Source organism: Musa acuminata, chromosome BXJ1-1 (genome assembly GCF_036884655.1).
Source record: "Musa acuminata AAA Group cultivar baxijiao chromosome BXJ1-1, Cavendish_Baxijiao_AAA, whole genome shotgun sequence".
NCBI classification, from domain to species: domain Eukaryota; kingdom Viridiplantae; phylum Streptophyta; class Magnoliopsida; order Zingiberales; family Musaceae; genus Musa; species Musa acuminata.
The window spans coordinates 9,312,119-9,327,908 of NC_088327.1; the positions used below are offsets into that span (position 1 = coordinate 9,312,119).

Below are 15,790 nucleotides of genomic sequence, written 5' to 3' on the forward strand. Positions count from 1 at the left end.
GGACCAATGTTCTCAAACATGTCTCGATTAGTGCATCACGTGTTTCTATTCTTTATCCTATCCACCCTCCGTGAGAGGAAGTCGGCATTGGGATGGCAACGGATCACATTACCACCACTAGTACTGTCACCATCACATCATCAATTCTATCCCAATGATTCAATTCATTTTTCAACCCTCTTTGGTCATATTTTAAATACTTTTAGATAGAAATATATATAAATAAAATTAAAAATAATTATAGAGAGAAGATTAAGCATTTAAAATCAGCTACGAAGGCTTCTTAATTAATTTTGTATAAACTAAATAGGAAAATAGAGTCTCGAATCAGATCCAATTGCCAATTCAGGTGAAATTTACCAGCACTTTTACCCATCACCACCATTATCGGATCAAATTAATAATTGAAAGTGTGGTGGCTAATTAAGACAATTTCTCCTTCATTAATAAATTGGAATAGACAACCGTTGATGATTGCCACCATAACAACACACATCAACCCCATCCGAGTCAATTTTGTTGTGCTTATATTTCATTTCTATTATACATCTAATCATATTATATTATATTATATATATATATATATATATATATATATATATATATACATATTTATATATGAATATAAATATAAATATAAATATAATATGCTTGTGTATATAACCTACCCACCGCCTTTGTAGACCAGAAAGAGCTCGCCTCCTCATCATCTTCCGCTGCGTCGCGCCTTCTGGAGGAGAAGATCCGACGAATCCAGTACTCGGAGCCTCGGTTCGCGCTTTCGGTTGGGGCAATCTGTGGGTCGTCCTCTTTTCTCAGTAGCTTGCCTCGTAATCTTGGTTCTCGTGCTGCCTTTTCTTTTCTTGTTTTGTATGTGGCACGTATTTGGAATCGGCGTGCTGTTGTTGGCGTTTTTGTTTCGTCGTTCGCTGTGGCCGGAAAGAGGGGTTTCGTTTTGTTGCCTTTTTTTATTTGGGCTTTCTTTCGAGTTTTCGAGAATATCCTCCTCGGGTCACGGAGTCATTCGAGTCGAATCAGAGTAGGCGTCTTCTGATCTGCGAGTGCGTAGGGAAGAGCCTTGTTGTTTTACTATCGTTCTGTGTGCGCTGTTGGTCTCTGTAGGTTAGAGGACTCTTGATGTGGTTTTGTTCCGAGGTAAGATGGTTGCACCGCTAACCGTTTTAGAAATGGCATCAAGATTTGATTTAGATCGGACATTATGGCGTCTTGTCGTACGGATATTTGATTGTTACCGGTGGGAGAAGTGCTTGGACTCATTGTTGGGAGGTAAAAAGGAGTGATGAGGAATTGATTGGTTTTCCCTGGTGGGAGAAGGGATTTGATGATGCACACTCTTAAGGATTTCGTATCTCATGCTGATGAGTAAAAAGAGAACGTATAGTTTTTGAGGCAGAGACGTCGTGGGGAGTAGAAGGCTCCCCTGAGGATCAAGAAGCCCAGCTATTGAGTTTGAAGGCCGACGCTAGTGGTTCTGCTTTTTTGTATTTGACTTGTTTGACGGCGAAATCTTCTATTGCTTAGAAAGAAAAGTGGGACAAACCCAAAATGGTTGTTTTTTATAGAAAGGCATGTGATGACCTCTGTTGACTGTGAATTTGTTGGCTAAAAGATACTGAGTGTGAGGCTTGTAGAAGACTATTGGTAGTGGAGTGTGAAACTGTATACTCGTTTCTGGAAGGAAAACCTTCCACATCTGCAACTTATTCTGCTATCAGGGGAGGGGATGGGGGTTCCTTTTAGAGAAACTAAAGTGAGATGAAAAGGGGCACCATCCCACAATAGTTTGTGAAGTGTTTGTTAGAGAATCACATACTACAATTTTTTTGGCTTTTCTTTCCCCTTCCCGTCCCTCTTTCCAGCCAGGTTATGATAGCATACTGCAGCATGGTATTCTTTCAATGTGCTTCAGCTAGAGAGAGAGAGAGAGAGAGAGAGAGAGAGAGAGAGAGAGAGAGAGAGAGAGAGCCCAATTTTGACTAAATCTGTATTCTGAACATAAAATAATAGTTTGCTGTCATTATTACGATTGTGTCTTTTTCCACCAAGATGGGCTTTGCTACCTAAAGTTTAAATAGAAGGAATTTTGTCATACATTAATAGTGTAATCTAATGGCCTGTGAACTTATGCTTTATTTAGTTAACTTTTTGTGGTCAAAATAGTTCATTTTTGACCAATTCCTTTTTATCTTGTATAACAGACTCTTGCAGGGTGATTTCATTTGCTCTCTGTCAAAATGGTTAATTTTGGGAAGAAATTGACAGCTAATCGAGTTCAAGAATGGGAACGGTATGCTTTCTTTTTTAAAGATTTTATCTTTAGGTGCAGTGTTTCTTTCAGGAGTAATACTGATACATTGTTTGAATATGGATGATATCCTGTCAAAACGAAAAACAGAAAGAGAGAAATAAGCAAATTAAGGCCGATATTATTATTTTCTCTTCTTAGGTTCATGCTTGCTTTTGTTTACTTCCACTATTCTTATATTTAGGACACCAAGTAAGGAGCATATGTCTGTCATGTCAAATGTTTTTTCGCTCTAGGTTTTTTTTTACTTTTTGACTGTGGCCTCTCATGACCTCAACATTTGTTCTGTACTTGTGACAGCAAACTATCAGTTTAGGTCTATTGGACTCGAGGGTTGCTAGTTTGTTAGATGTCATTTGAATGTAAACAGTTGGTGGTATGCATCACTTAAATTTGCACGTATAACAAAATAATTATTCCATGAGAAGTGCAGAACATAAGTACACAAATACAATGAATTGGACCTTATGGCTTATTCTATTTTGTTATCCTTGATTGTGGCCTTAAAAATGGTGGAGAGCCCCAAACCCTTTCATCTGTTGTCATAATTTTAGTATGGTGTGTCGTATTCTTTAGCCCATGTCATTGATTATGCTCACTGTGATCATGAAATTTTGCATGTATGATCTCCATTTAATGGTTTCTTGAGTTTAAACCCTTTTGGTCTTTGTTTAGCTTGAAAGCTACCATGATTCTTTTATATCCATAGTTCATGAAAACTCCTTCTTGGTCCTGGAAATTTGCACGTTGGCTTTGGATTCACTTGAATGCTTTCTCCTTCGTTGTAAAAAGCCGGAACTGAGTTTTTGCTTGGGGTCTTGATCCGCTTTAGTTTACATGTTTCTCAATAAAGTTATGGATGATCACATGATTCGTCTTACCAGTTCATACTGGTATACCGACCAGCCATCGGCATGGCACGTACAGACATACCGATATATTGTATGACGGGACATACCAACAAATTGATATGTACCACCATACCAGTCCCCTATCGGACTGATGCGTACCACCCATACTGGATGGTACATCATCAAAATATTTGTCTTTCCAACTGATACATGCTATTTTTGCAATTTCTGTTATAATTGTATTTTTCATGTTTGATTATGAGATAACTCTCTAGTTTAGTATCTTCTAGATGATTTGAGTCAGTGTCACTTAGGTCAACTAGGAGGTAATTGGAGAAAAAATAATCTAATTGATATTGTAGAACTTGTGTATGTTTTTATGTCAGTTCTCATTTTTTTCACTTGTAACTTCCTTTCTCTACCTCACAAACTAGGGATGCATCTTACATATTGCTAAGGTTGTAAAGTAAATTCCTTACTTGTGGTAGCCTGGTTGGAAGCAAAATAGTACCATACCAATAGAGAAAATTGATGCTATCAATTAAAAATAGCTCTTGGCTATTCCATGATTCATTGGGTTGTAGGGCTGAACATATGCAGACAAGGGATAACAAAATAGCAGACTACTAAACATTTTGTGTATCACATACTAAATACCTGCACTAGTACCAGTGTTATGAAAATGATAGCGCTAATATTATCTGGCATCTTGGAACTTCTTCATGGTGCATTCTTATTCTGAGAGTTCTTTACATGATTTCACTTCAGTGGGAGATTTCATGTTTCATGTTTCACTTCTCTGGGCATCTAACTTTTATTGGTTGGTTTTTATTATCAGGAAAAGCACTTGAATTTTTCTTGCAGGATTGGACCTGTCGCATGGTATGAATGAGCAAAGAATCATGCTGAATTCGATGTCACATATTTGTGGTCCTAATTATTTTTACTTAATAACTTAAGTTTAGTGGAATCTTTCTTGTTCATGCTTTTGTAGTCTTATTTGAGCAACTTGTGATATCATTGTTTCCTTATGCTATGTTTTGTTTTCTATGCTTGTAAGTTCACATTAACCACTTGCCATTTTATACATATAAGTTTTATATGAACCATTTATTCCTATTGTTTCTAGATATTATATCAACTACAAGTTGATGAAGAAGAAGGTTAAGCAATTTGCTGAACAAATCCAAGAAGGAGGACAAGATCGTCGCCGTGTTCTAAAAGAATTTTCAAGAATGCTAGATGACCAAGTATGTATAGATTCTATCAGACTGTCTTATTTTGTTTAAAATTACTTTACATCTGTATCTTGTGCTTGGTGCATCTTTTATCTGGAATCTCCAATTTAAGCTACATTTTGGTTTGGACGTTAAAGTTCCACAACTCTTGTTCATCAGACATTGTTTGTTTGCCTGGAGGTCACCTTTATCCTGGTTCCAGTTAGTTAAATGAGTTATGGAATTCAAATCGAGAATGCTTTAGTTAAAATCAGACATTTGTTTTCGTCAGAAGTTAGTTTTTTTTTTAAAGATGTCAACGATGGTTGTTCAGAGAATTTGTTAGGCTGCCTATTTAAGGTTCTTATCATTTGTGTTGTATTAGGTCAAGTTCAAGTATTTTATGTTGGATTAATCTGGCAAAACCAAGTCACTGCACCGAGACCTCTTTAATGCTTTGCTTGAGTTTCCAGGACTGAACTTTAGTTGTTACCAACATTCAAGAAGTAATAATAACAATAGGAGTTTGACACTTTTGGACAAACACAACTCATGGGCTGTCACTTCAGTTAAAATGCATAACCAGTGAAAGTAATCATACCTTGCACTACACACATTGTCGAGGCCATTTAGCAAGACCTGGGTGTTGCATTCCTCTGTTAATTGGAAGCGTGATTTCTCGTGATATTTATGTCTGTTTACATGTTATATGGCCACAAGTGACTGCTTCTCTGAGTACACACAAGAATAGGTTTGTGCTGTATCTGTTCAACTATGTTTATAGTTCTCGAAGATATTCACAATATAATTTCCACGCCCCTTTAGTCATCAATGTTTTGAAGTTCTGATCAATTTAGATACTGAAGGGGGAACTATTCTGTTGCAAACATATGATGAAAGTGTAGAACCTAACTAGTTGTTCATGCTCCCCTAATGAAATATGATTGGAGTGTAGAATAAAACTAGTTATTCATGCTTCCCAAACTTTCTGTTCTTTTGCTAGCTAATGACTTTCAGGAAAGATATTTGGGTTCTCTTCTAAGTGAGTGCTCATCTAATTGACATTCTCTACTTCAATGAACCCTGCACTGAAGAGAACTTGCTTGGAAGTTCTGAAAAAAGAAAAGTTGAACTTTTGAACATGGTACAAACCTGACACATGTTGGCACATGCTTGGCTCAACACAAAACACCATGTTGCCACTGTAATTGTACGATACATTTTGGTTGACACAATGGCATGGATTGCACTTGAATTTATGTGTGGGTGCATGATAAAACAGGGGTAAATCATCAACTAGGCCTTTACTTCTCACATAGATGATATCTAAATGCACCAACGTGAAATGAGTTTACTGAGGTTGATGGTGCTGATGAATACCAGAGAAGCGATCAGGATTATCGGGTATCGTAATATATAGAATTTGTGGCTCTTGAATAATCTTGTGATGATACCTTATTGTAGCTAAATGACTGGAAAGGGTTAAGGTTCTACAAACACACAAGTTCCATAGTGGAACTGTTAGGAGAATTACCTTTTGCTAATAATATGGTTCTTTCATGCTTTAGAAGTCTCATTTGTTCTGTCAATTATGGTATCTTATGACGCGAGGATTCTGATTTCTTATTTTTATATATGAACGTTGAACCTTAAAAAGCTTTTCTATGTTTCTACGGTCTAACACTAGGATCGGAAATTGGAACTTAATGACAGACCGATTGTATATTATAAGAAAATTTTGTTCATAAAGGTTTTATATCAGTCTTATGCTGATAAATGCAATGGGTCGGCTCGCACTGTGCCAAGATATTGAGCAGTATGCCAACTTGTACTTCCCAATATTACTAGAAAAGGAGAAAAACTCAGTGGTACTAAGCTTCTGGTTCTATTGTTGCTGCTTGGTTGGACTGGTAAACATTGGTCAGAATGTAATGGTCCAACCATTATTTTAAATTTTAAACAGTTTTCTTAATATTATCACTTGTTTTATTACTATGTAAAGTAACACAATTTTACTAGTTTTCTTCTTTATAATGCAATTATGATTGGGCTTGTACTTGAGTTCTTGAGTTCCAAATTATTACATTAACCAAAATGTCTCCTATTGTCATTTATTATTCTCGGATCTAAAAATGCACATTTGGTAGGAACTTCTTGAATGCATTTTTTCTCCTTGTGAACTTGGATTCTTATTAGGTTTTCTTCACTATTATGTGCAGATTGAAAAGACTGTTCTCTTTTTTCTGGAGCAACAAGGGATCATTGCACATAGGATTCAAGAGTTGGGAGACCAGCGCACGATACTTCTTGAGCAGCCAGATATATCTAAGTTATCTGAACTACGAGAAGAATACTCAGCAGTTGGACAGGATCTTCTAAAGCTTCTCAGATTTGTAGATTTAAATGCTACTGGTATTCGTAAAATATTGAAGAAATTTGATAAACGCTTTGGTTACAAGTTTACGGACTACTATTTAAGTACTAGATCAAATCATCCATATTCTCAGCTGCAGCAAGTCTTCAAGCATGTGGTAATCTATCCACCCTGATCTTAGTACATTGTATTAGTATTCCTCAGGATAACTTATCCTTTTTATCCTTGTTATTCTTTCATTTAGTTCATGCAGTATCCATTACTATTAAAAGCTGTCTTACATCAAGTTTGAATAACCAGGGAGTAGCAGCTGTTGTAGGAGCCTTGTCTCGGAATCTTGCAGATCTTCAAGAACGTCAAGGAAGCTATTTATCCATTTATGATCAGCCTTCAACAGCGTTAACGGTATGATCGATGTTCAGTATATCTTCATTAATTTATTTAGATGGATGACCAAGTCATTGTGATAGATAATTGTAGAACAAGAATATTAGGTTTAATAAAAGAGAGAATTCGGTTTGTTATGCAGTTGGACAAAGATGATATGTTATTCATACACTAAGGTTAACAAACTTGAATTTTGGCTTCTTGGTGTAACTAAAAATGGATAAAATTGTAGATAACCATATTGTAGTCCAAATATAAGATAACTTAGGATACAGTAATCACAGAATTTAAGCTATATGAATCAATCAAAATAATATGCAAGAGGTGAATCTGAGTCGCTGTTTGTTTAGAACTCAGCAAATGACAGACTTATTAAAGAATATAATGAAACAGTTTAAGAAAAGCAAAGACAAGAAGAGTTTAAATAAAGTGAAGAGATAGACACATTTTGTCTTTGTGAACCATCTCTCAGTTAATAACAACAATAATATGCTTTGATCTCTTTGGTCTCAGCATGTTGAGATGGAAATTTTAAATATTCTTATTGAAGCAAATATTACAAAAGGAATGTGCTGGCACACACTGATTTGATGACATATGGATTAAACATACCAAGAGTGTCAGCATAATAACCAATACAATTGCGCGTGACTGGAAAAGAAATAGCAAAACAGGAAAAATCTGTTACTGGTGCTTGGTTGGACTGGTAAATGCAGGTCAGTAAGTAAAACATGAATCAGTCACCCAAAGCATTTATTGTCATAGATCAAGAGAGAAAGTTGACGGCTAGTGTAATGAGTTGTTGATGACTAGTGTAATGAGTTGAGATGTCATGAATCCAAGGCCTGCTGGTACATACTTGTTCTTCTTTTAGTATATCTATTTTCTGGTTTAATTATTTTTTCCTTTATTTATCTGCTTTTTCCCTCCTTAAGTTATCCCTTATTAACTTCATATTTATCATTTTATCTAATGAATCTGTTAGTTGCTTTGTGGATATTATTTTTTGAACTTTCGTTTGCTAATTCTCTAGCTGATTATTCCTGCATCTTTTCTCTGACTTAAATTGTTAAATTTCTAGGTTATTTATATAACTAAGACACATCCTAGTGACCTTAAGACTAACTAGTGTAGATAGACATATGATCCTAAGAAAAACCAAATCACTGCATCGTTTTCTCTGCATGAAAAGTAGTTCAAAATATCTAGGTCCTTATAATTTTATTTTTGATTTTTTTTGCATCAGGTGCAAGACCCGGTCATTTATCTAATACATGCATCAGTAGACAAGCTAACTCGTTCAACAAATTTCCTTCAATATTTGGGACAACATGCACTTATTGTCCATGAAGATGTACCCAGTGCAGAGGAGGATCAAGTTGATGACAAAAGATATCATTTTATGTCTCTTCTCTTGAACTTGGCTAATACCTTCCTTTATATGGTCAACACTTATATTATTGTACCAACTGCTGATGACTACTCAATGAGCCTTGGAGCCGCTGCAACAGTATGTGGAATTATTATTGGGTCTATGGCTGTTGCACAGGTTTTCTCTTCTGTTTATTTTAGTGCATGGTCCAATAGGTCATACTTCAAACCTCTTGTATTTAGCAGCATCGTGCTCTTCTTGGGCAATACTCTATATGCATTGGCTTATGATCTTGACTCCCTGCCAATCCTTCTCATTGGTCGTCTCTTATGTGGGTAAGCTAAACTTTTTAGCTTATTTTGCTGTGATGATTATTCGATGGATTCGTTACCACATTCTAGTTTCTAGTTTCCTGTAATTTAGTCCAGAACTATGTGAGATTCAATTGATGACTGTTAAGTGTTATATTTGTTGAATCTTTTGTTCTATCATATCTTGGGCCTTGAAGGTAGACAATTAGTGGTAAAGTTAATACAGTTGTTGAAACCTATATATGAAATTCTACACGTTATATGAAATTCTATACATATACCATGATAAGCATTTGCCTTTTTCTTTTGCTTATTAACATTATTTGCTGCCAATCATAAAATATTTTTGTTTCTAATTCCTTCAATTAAACATGCAGTGTTGTTGTTGGTATTTTGTACAATCAAGTGACTGAAATTGTTTTTTTGGTCAACTTGCTGGGGGCATTTTTTTTCGTTTTTCCTTTTTGTGTTATGACCTTCTCTGTAGGCCAGACTCAACTGTCCACACTCATACCATTTTTAAATATGTCTGCCTATAACAGCTCACTTGCACCTCTTGCACAAAATGTTACTATTGCTATTGATTTTACAACTTCTGTATTTTGTATGTGTTCCAAGACTTTGTTGCTTCCTTGCTTTAATTTACTAATAATTTCTTAATTTTGCAAAGTAACTTGAGATGTTTACAACTTGACATGAGGGATTGCAATGAGATAGGTAACTGAGTTTTCCTAGTACTGTATGGTTGCGGATGATATGTATATTAAATCCATAAAGACATTCATACATCTATGTGAACAACATATGTCTGATCTACACTCTGGAATTCCAAGTGATGTTTGTAGATATCTTTGTGAATTTTCTCATACCTTGAGAGATATTCAGTTTATGAGTTGTTCTGCTTGCACTTGCATCTACGAGTCTCAAAAAGATGCTTCTTTACGTCTTTGTGCATTGCTCTCTCTATAACATTTTCCCAAAGTGTTAGAACAAACACCACCACAGATGCACAATCTTTAGCTTCTCAGTGTAATCTAATTGCCCTTTCTGAATGGAACAACTATTAACCTGGCATGATCAAGCAGCTTTTAGCTGCAAATGTTTCCAATTTTTAGGCATGAAAACAAGATGATTCTTGGGAAATCCAGCCTCTGTGAGAACACCATTTAACTTCAGGATGTTATCGCCTTTATTTACATCAGTGTCCTAGATAGCCTACTATTGGTATCTCATTGTTCAGACTCCCTTCAGTTTAATTAAGTGAACCTTTTTAAGATGATTTACCTTGGTTGCATTCTAGCATTATGTTTCTGGTGCCAGACTTGTCCCTTGCTTAAGTTTGGTTAAGTCTGTAATGCACCACCAAGTTTCTTTAGGTTTGATTGGTATGCCAGCTGATCAATTATTTCATGAATTGACGTTTTCAACTTGGGGCTTTTCTTTATTGCAAAATCCTTCTGCGACAGGCATGGGTGGCAGTAAACCTTTCTTCTTGCCAAAGCATTATCATTGTTTGCATTGAAGTCAAATTGTCATACAGTAGCCTTGAATAAGATTTGAGTATTTTTATATTACCTATTCAGAACATGATCTCCATGTATTATTCTTCCATGATGAATGTACTCAAATGCAGGCTGGGTTCTGCGAGAGCTGTTAATCGTCGTTACATCAGCGATTGTGTTCCTCTTAAAATTCGTATGCAAGCTTCTGCTGGTTTTGTCAGTGCCAGTGCTCTTGGGATGGCTTGTGGTCCTGCGCTTGCTGGCTTGCTTCAAACTAATTTCAAGATATATGCCCTAACAATTAATCAAGATACTTTACCTGGTTGGGTTATGGCATTTGCTTGGTTAGCATACTTAATTTGGTTGTGGATTTCATTCAAAGAGCCAATTCGTGACACTGAAGTGAAACATTCCTCTCCAGATGTGGATGCTGGTACGTTATGCTTAAAAGTCATCTTGAGATGTGCACACGTATGATGCATATGGATGTGTGATCTTATTGCCAAATAAGTACATCCTGAAAAATGTACCATTTAAGTCTAAGTATCCATCTGTACTTTGTTCATGACTGCTAGTACATGTTAACTTAGCATGTCTTATGTGATTGTCAACATAAAAAAAGAAGCCATAGCACGTTTGCTTTTTTGGGTTTATAGATGGAAAGGTAAGAACTCTCTTTAATTTTTTCCTGTAATTACTTGAAGTTTGTTGGTCTGATCTCTTTTAAAATCTAGAAGACTGTTTCTTGGCTGCATGGACTTAAAACTTATGTTTAGTTCCTTCTATTCTTCGATGGGCTATTGTAGTTCTGTTCCCTCATTGCTTTGGTAGTCTTTACTAATATTTTGACCTGTCCAAAGCTAGTTAAATTAATATCGGCCTGCTGAACTTTTAATTTGATAACTCGTAGCTATATTCAACGTACTGAACATGCTTTTCAGGTTTCATATTGCACTAGATTTGTGAGACAAAATAGCGACCACAGAAAGTGAAATAAAAATTAAGGAGCACTGTACGACTGACAGTCGCATGTCAAGTGAAAGATATACCAACCAAATTTGCCATGAGCAGACTATTTGCCTTTGTATGTCTGTATCTGCAGAGTGTATTTAGAAACATGTCATGTCTAATCTTGGTGGTTGTCATTGAGGATATCATCATTTATGTAACGTTGCCCACTAATTAATTTATTCTCGATATAGTTTGACTTTGAAATAGATATTATTGTATCAAACTAAGATTGCAAAGTTATACGCTTAGCAGAGAATTGAAGTTTGTAGCATCCTTTGATAACTATCTTTTCCTTTTTTTACTTTCATCATTTTGCTGATCTATTGAAAAGAAGTAAGCAATCAAGCAATTCCCTTGTTGAAAAATGTTTAAGTTGTAATAATTGCTCATCACATTTTTGCTCAAGAACAGGACATGATGAAAATGAATCATTAGAAAGTGGTCTTATGCAACATTTGCTGCCAAGTTCAGAGCAGAAGCAAAATGAAGATGGTGATGATGAGTGTAACGACAGTGAAGATGCTTCAGAAGATTCTCACAGACCTGCAACTTCAGTTGCTTCAGCCTATAGATTACTTACTCCATCAGTAAAGGTTAGGAATTTCTTAGTAGCATCAGTGGCAAAAGATTTCTAGAATTTGTTTATACTAATTCACACCGCTTTTATTCCTTGTCGGATATCATACAGAGAGAATATATAAATACTATAGCTTCGGTATACTAGACAATAAGCATGCATATGGATAGATTCACATTGTCAATGCTCACTCGTTGGCATAAAAAATAGAATCTAAAAAAATATAATCCTGAAACAAAGGATTAAAATCCAAAACCTTTTAGTGAAGCTGGCTGCTCTTCTGTGTTGGCAATCAGTGACTAGAGACTACAATCATGAACTGTAAATACGGGGACCAACACATATGTTAGTAGTAGGTGGTTTGTCTCAGTTGGCTAGCTTTGGCATGTTTGGCCAATGATCAGTTTGGAACCACTAAGAGACCAGGTGTGAACTGAATTAAGAATTTAAGAGGAACTAGTTCAGTTGGCTTGGTTCAGTATGAGGTGTATCGGTGATTAGTCTCAAGTTTCTTCTTTCGTGGAATGATAAGCGTTATGGGATAATAGTTATATTATCCAATTACTTGAAACGTTGGGCTAACACTGTGATATTGTAGTTGTACTATTTTGATATCATATTATGTACCATGAATATGTGTATTTGTGGTACATTTAAGATCATTGGATGTCAACACATGGTAGGGAGGGTATAGTTCCCTGAGGTACCCAATAACAAGCTGCCATGATCAATGAGGTGTAGGTTAATGATATCACGAATGAATAGTTAGAACTTACATATGTTTTAATCATAGTGGCAGTGAATATACTGATATTGAAACGTTTAGATGGTACAGTGCATACTAAAGGAGTCTCAATTTACTTCGTGTTTCAATAATCTCTAAGAACAAAAAATGAAACGATTGATGATGAGATATGATACTCGAGATCACATAGAATGACATTTGTTAACTAAATTATTGTTTCATCTTCATGTATTTGTTGTGATAATGGAGGGGTAGGGAATTCTAAACCACAATCATAGAGTTCATATCTCAACACCCTACTTTCCACTATGGGATTTAGTGTTTTTGAACCAAATCAGGAAGGAATTGGACAAACTTCTATCTTTGTTAAATTTCACCCTCTCAACTGATATTTAACAAAATTTTGAAAGATTAACCATTCACGGGAACTAGATTTGATAAATATTAACTTTGAAGCACTTGTTTTGTATTTAACAACTATGAGTTGGGTAGCACTTATAAATAGTTAAAATCTCTGTGATGGAAGCACAAAGTCTCTTTTCCTACAGGGGAAAAGTGGAATTGTTGCTCTTTGTTGTCTGCTGTAATTTTGGATGAATGATTTTATTTGAAAATTCTTTCTTGAAGGTTGATTATATATCATATCCCGATAAAGTATCGTATCTTGGATTTTGTTAGGTTGATTCTATAGAGTTATTCGATCCACTCATGTTGTTGCTCTTCATAACTGGTTGCAATTACCAATTATGTACAGTTTATGAACCAACTTGTCACCTTTTTATAGGTCCAGTTGTTGATATATTTCATGCTCAAATATGCGATGGAGATATTACTCTCTGAATCAAGTGTCATTACCAGTTACTACTTTGGATGGTCCACAAGTTCTGTAGCAATATTTCTTGCAATCCTGGGGCTTACAGTTCTTCCAGTTAATGCCGTTATTGGAACGTACATAAGTAACATGTTTGAAGACAGGTATGCTTTGTGTTTTGCCAGCTCATAGATTACTACAGTACTAAGTCCAGTGCACCACAGTTCTTCCAGTTATGTACTTCATTTGGCAGTTGAGCATATTTCTGTTTCATGGACAAAGAAGTATTTTGCCATATTTAGAAGTAGCTTAATCTTCTTTCAAAATCTTCAGTCAGATTTCATCCAACGTTGCATGACTTTGTGGTTCCAATTCAAGGTGCACCTTTTTGGTATTCTCCTCATGTTAACCTACCTTTGTTTTTTGTTTCTTTCTTTGTGCAGGCAACTTTTGTTAGTATCTGAAATTTTGGTGTTATTAGGAATTGTACTAAGCTTCCAATTCACAAGTTCCTACACGGTGCCGCAATATGTTTGCTCAGCATTGATCACATTTGTGGCTGCCGAAGTTCTTGAAGGTAAGTATTATGCTCACTGAAATCCAGAATATTTACCAAATTAACAAATTATCAGATTTTCTGCTATATATATATATATATATATATATATAAGGTTTTGAGGAATGGTGACTTTATCTGGTTTTTTTTTGAAAAAAATCAATAGCTTTTCGTATATATGGCAACAACATTCAAAATATTGCATTTATTGTTTTTGGAGAGCATAAACTGGACTTCAACGAGAGCAATTATAGCTTAAAAGGACCAGAAAATTGATCATTTTGGTATTGAAATAATAATTCAGGGAAGGGGGTAGGGTTGGTTGAGATATACTCCGAGGAGACTAATGCAGATTAGTCGGATTGATGCAGGTGTCAATCTATCCCTCCTGTCTCAAGTTATGTCATCCCGCTTGGCACGAGGAACTTACAATGGTGGGCTGCTATCGACAGAAGCAGGGACTTTGGCTCGGGTGGTTGCCGATGGTACTATTACGCTTGCTGGCTATTTGGGCGAAAGCAAGCTCCTCAACATCACCTTGTTCCCCTCTTTATTAATCTGCGTAGCGTCCATTGCTGCCACCATCCGCAACTACAATTCTCTCTTCTGAGTAGCTGCATCAACTATTATTGCCTCTTATTCTTATTCCTTTATTGCTTGCATAAGCTGTATAGTTGGTTGACCAGCTCAATTCAATTTATTCATGTCCATTGGAGACTAGGAGTCTTCCTTGGATTGCCATGTTTCAGAAAAGCCATTATGTTTGCAATAAATGTCATGATTTGTTAGGCGTCTGCTGTACTGCAGGAGATGGAACTAAAGAAAATTTCAATCTCTCATGTAGTTGCGAGTGCATGTGGGGATTTATTCATGTAATTTTTTTTGTGATGTTTATTTGTGTAATTTTTAATTGCCAGTTGCCTCATGTTTTGAGTTTTTTTTTTAATGGATGTCGGATTATTAATTGTGTGGGTTTGGTCTGTTTTCTTTTTCTTATTCAATAAACAATTATTGTAATTCGAGAGCTAGATATGAGGCTCCTACCAATTAATGCATGTTTAACCTTTATGTATAGGGATTATTTTTATGTCTCTCGTCTTATGTTGCAAAGGAGAAATCTTAACGTCTCGTACTTTCTCAAAACACAGACTCACTGAGGTACGGGTGATGGATCGATGGATGTCAAGGATCATGTGAGATTGGACAGACTGTTCCTGTGCATCATGCACATCTCCATGATCCCCGGCGCCGGTCCTTTTCTCGTGCATGATATTGTTGAAGAAGTGCAAGGCATGGAAGTTAGTGATGAGAAGATATCGAAATTGAATGTCTGGCACGGAAGGTGCAGTGCCACAGAGATATCTGACAATAAGATATCTATGATGACCCTCAAAAGGGTCTTTGAGGCGACACATCGAGTGAGAAAGACTTGATAGACGTGTCCAAACTGCTCTCGTCGTGTACGTTCAACAAAGCGCAGCATCGGACAGTAGGTAAACACCGTTTCATTGTCCATGACCAGAGAGAGTCGCCTGGACTGTGGGGCCTAGACTCTTCCGTTGACCGAAGTGATGGGACCCAATCACATTAGTTGACGCGCTTCAACCAAAGAATCCGCCCGATCACATCAGTCGACTCGCTTCAACTACAGGATCCGCCCCCTTGTAGGGCGCCGATCGTTCCTCGACACGCAGGCCACATAAGAAACAGTAGGCCCTTGTATTCGCAAAGAGATGATACCATCCGCGCA

General features: G+C 36.3%; 1 protein-coding gene across 2 annotated transcripts; it reads left to right on the forward strand.

Moving 5' to 3' along the window:
• Positions 1 to 663: 663 nt before the first annotated feature.
• Positions 664 to 14,965, forward strand: LOC135666122 (SPX domain-containing membrane protein OsI_21475-like). 2 transcript variants are annotated; one of them, XM_065177700.1, is made up of 11 exons: positions 664 to 797; positions 2,220 to 2,308; positions 4,307 to 4,427; positions 6,614 to 6,925; positions 7,069 to 7,173; positions 8,402 to 8,862; positions 10,472 to 10,773; positions 11,763 to 11,944; positions 13,458 to 13,648; positions 13,928 to 14,061; positions 14,412 to 14,965. In XM_065177700.1, exons 2-11 carry the CDS (start codon positions 2,256 to 2,258, stop codon positions 14,648 to 14,650), a joined length of 2,100 nt encoding a protein of 699 aa, XP_065033772.1. In that variant the 5' UTR covers positions 664 to 797; positions 2,220 to 2,255; the 3' UTR covers positions 14,651 to 14,965. The 2 variants fall into 2 exon arrangements, with proteins under 2 accessions (XP_065033772.1, XP_065033821.1); XM_065177749.1 differs by having other exon boundaries at positions 673 to 801.
• Positions 14,966 to 15,790: the final 825 nt, after the last annotated feature.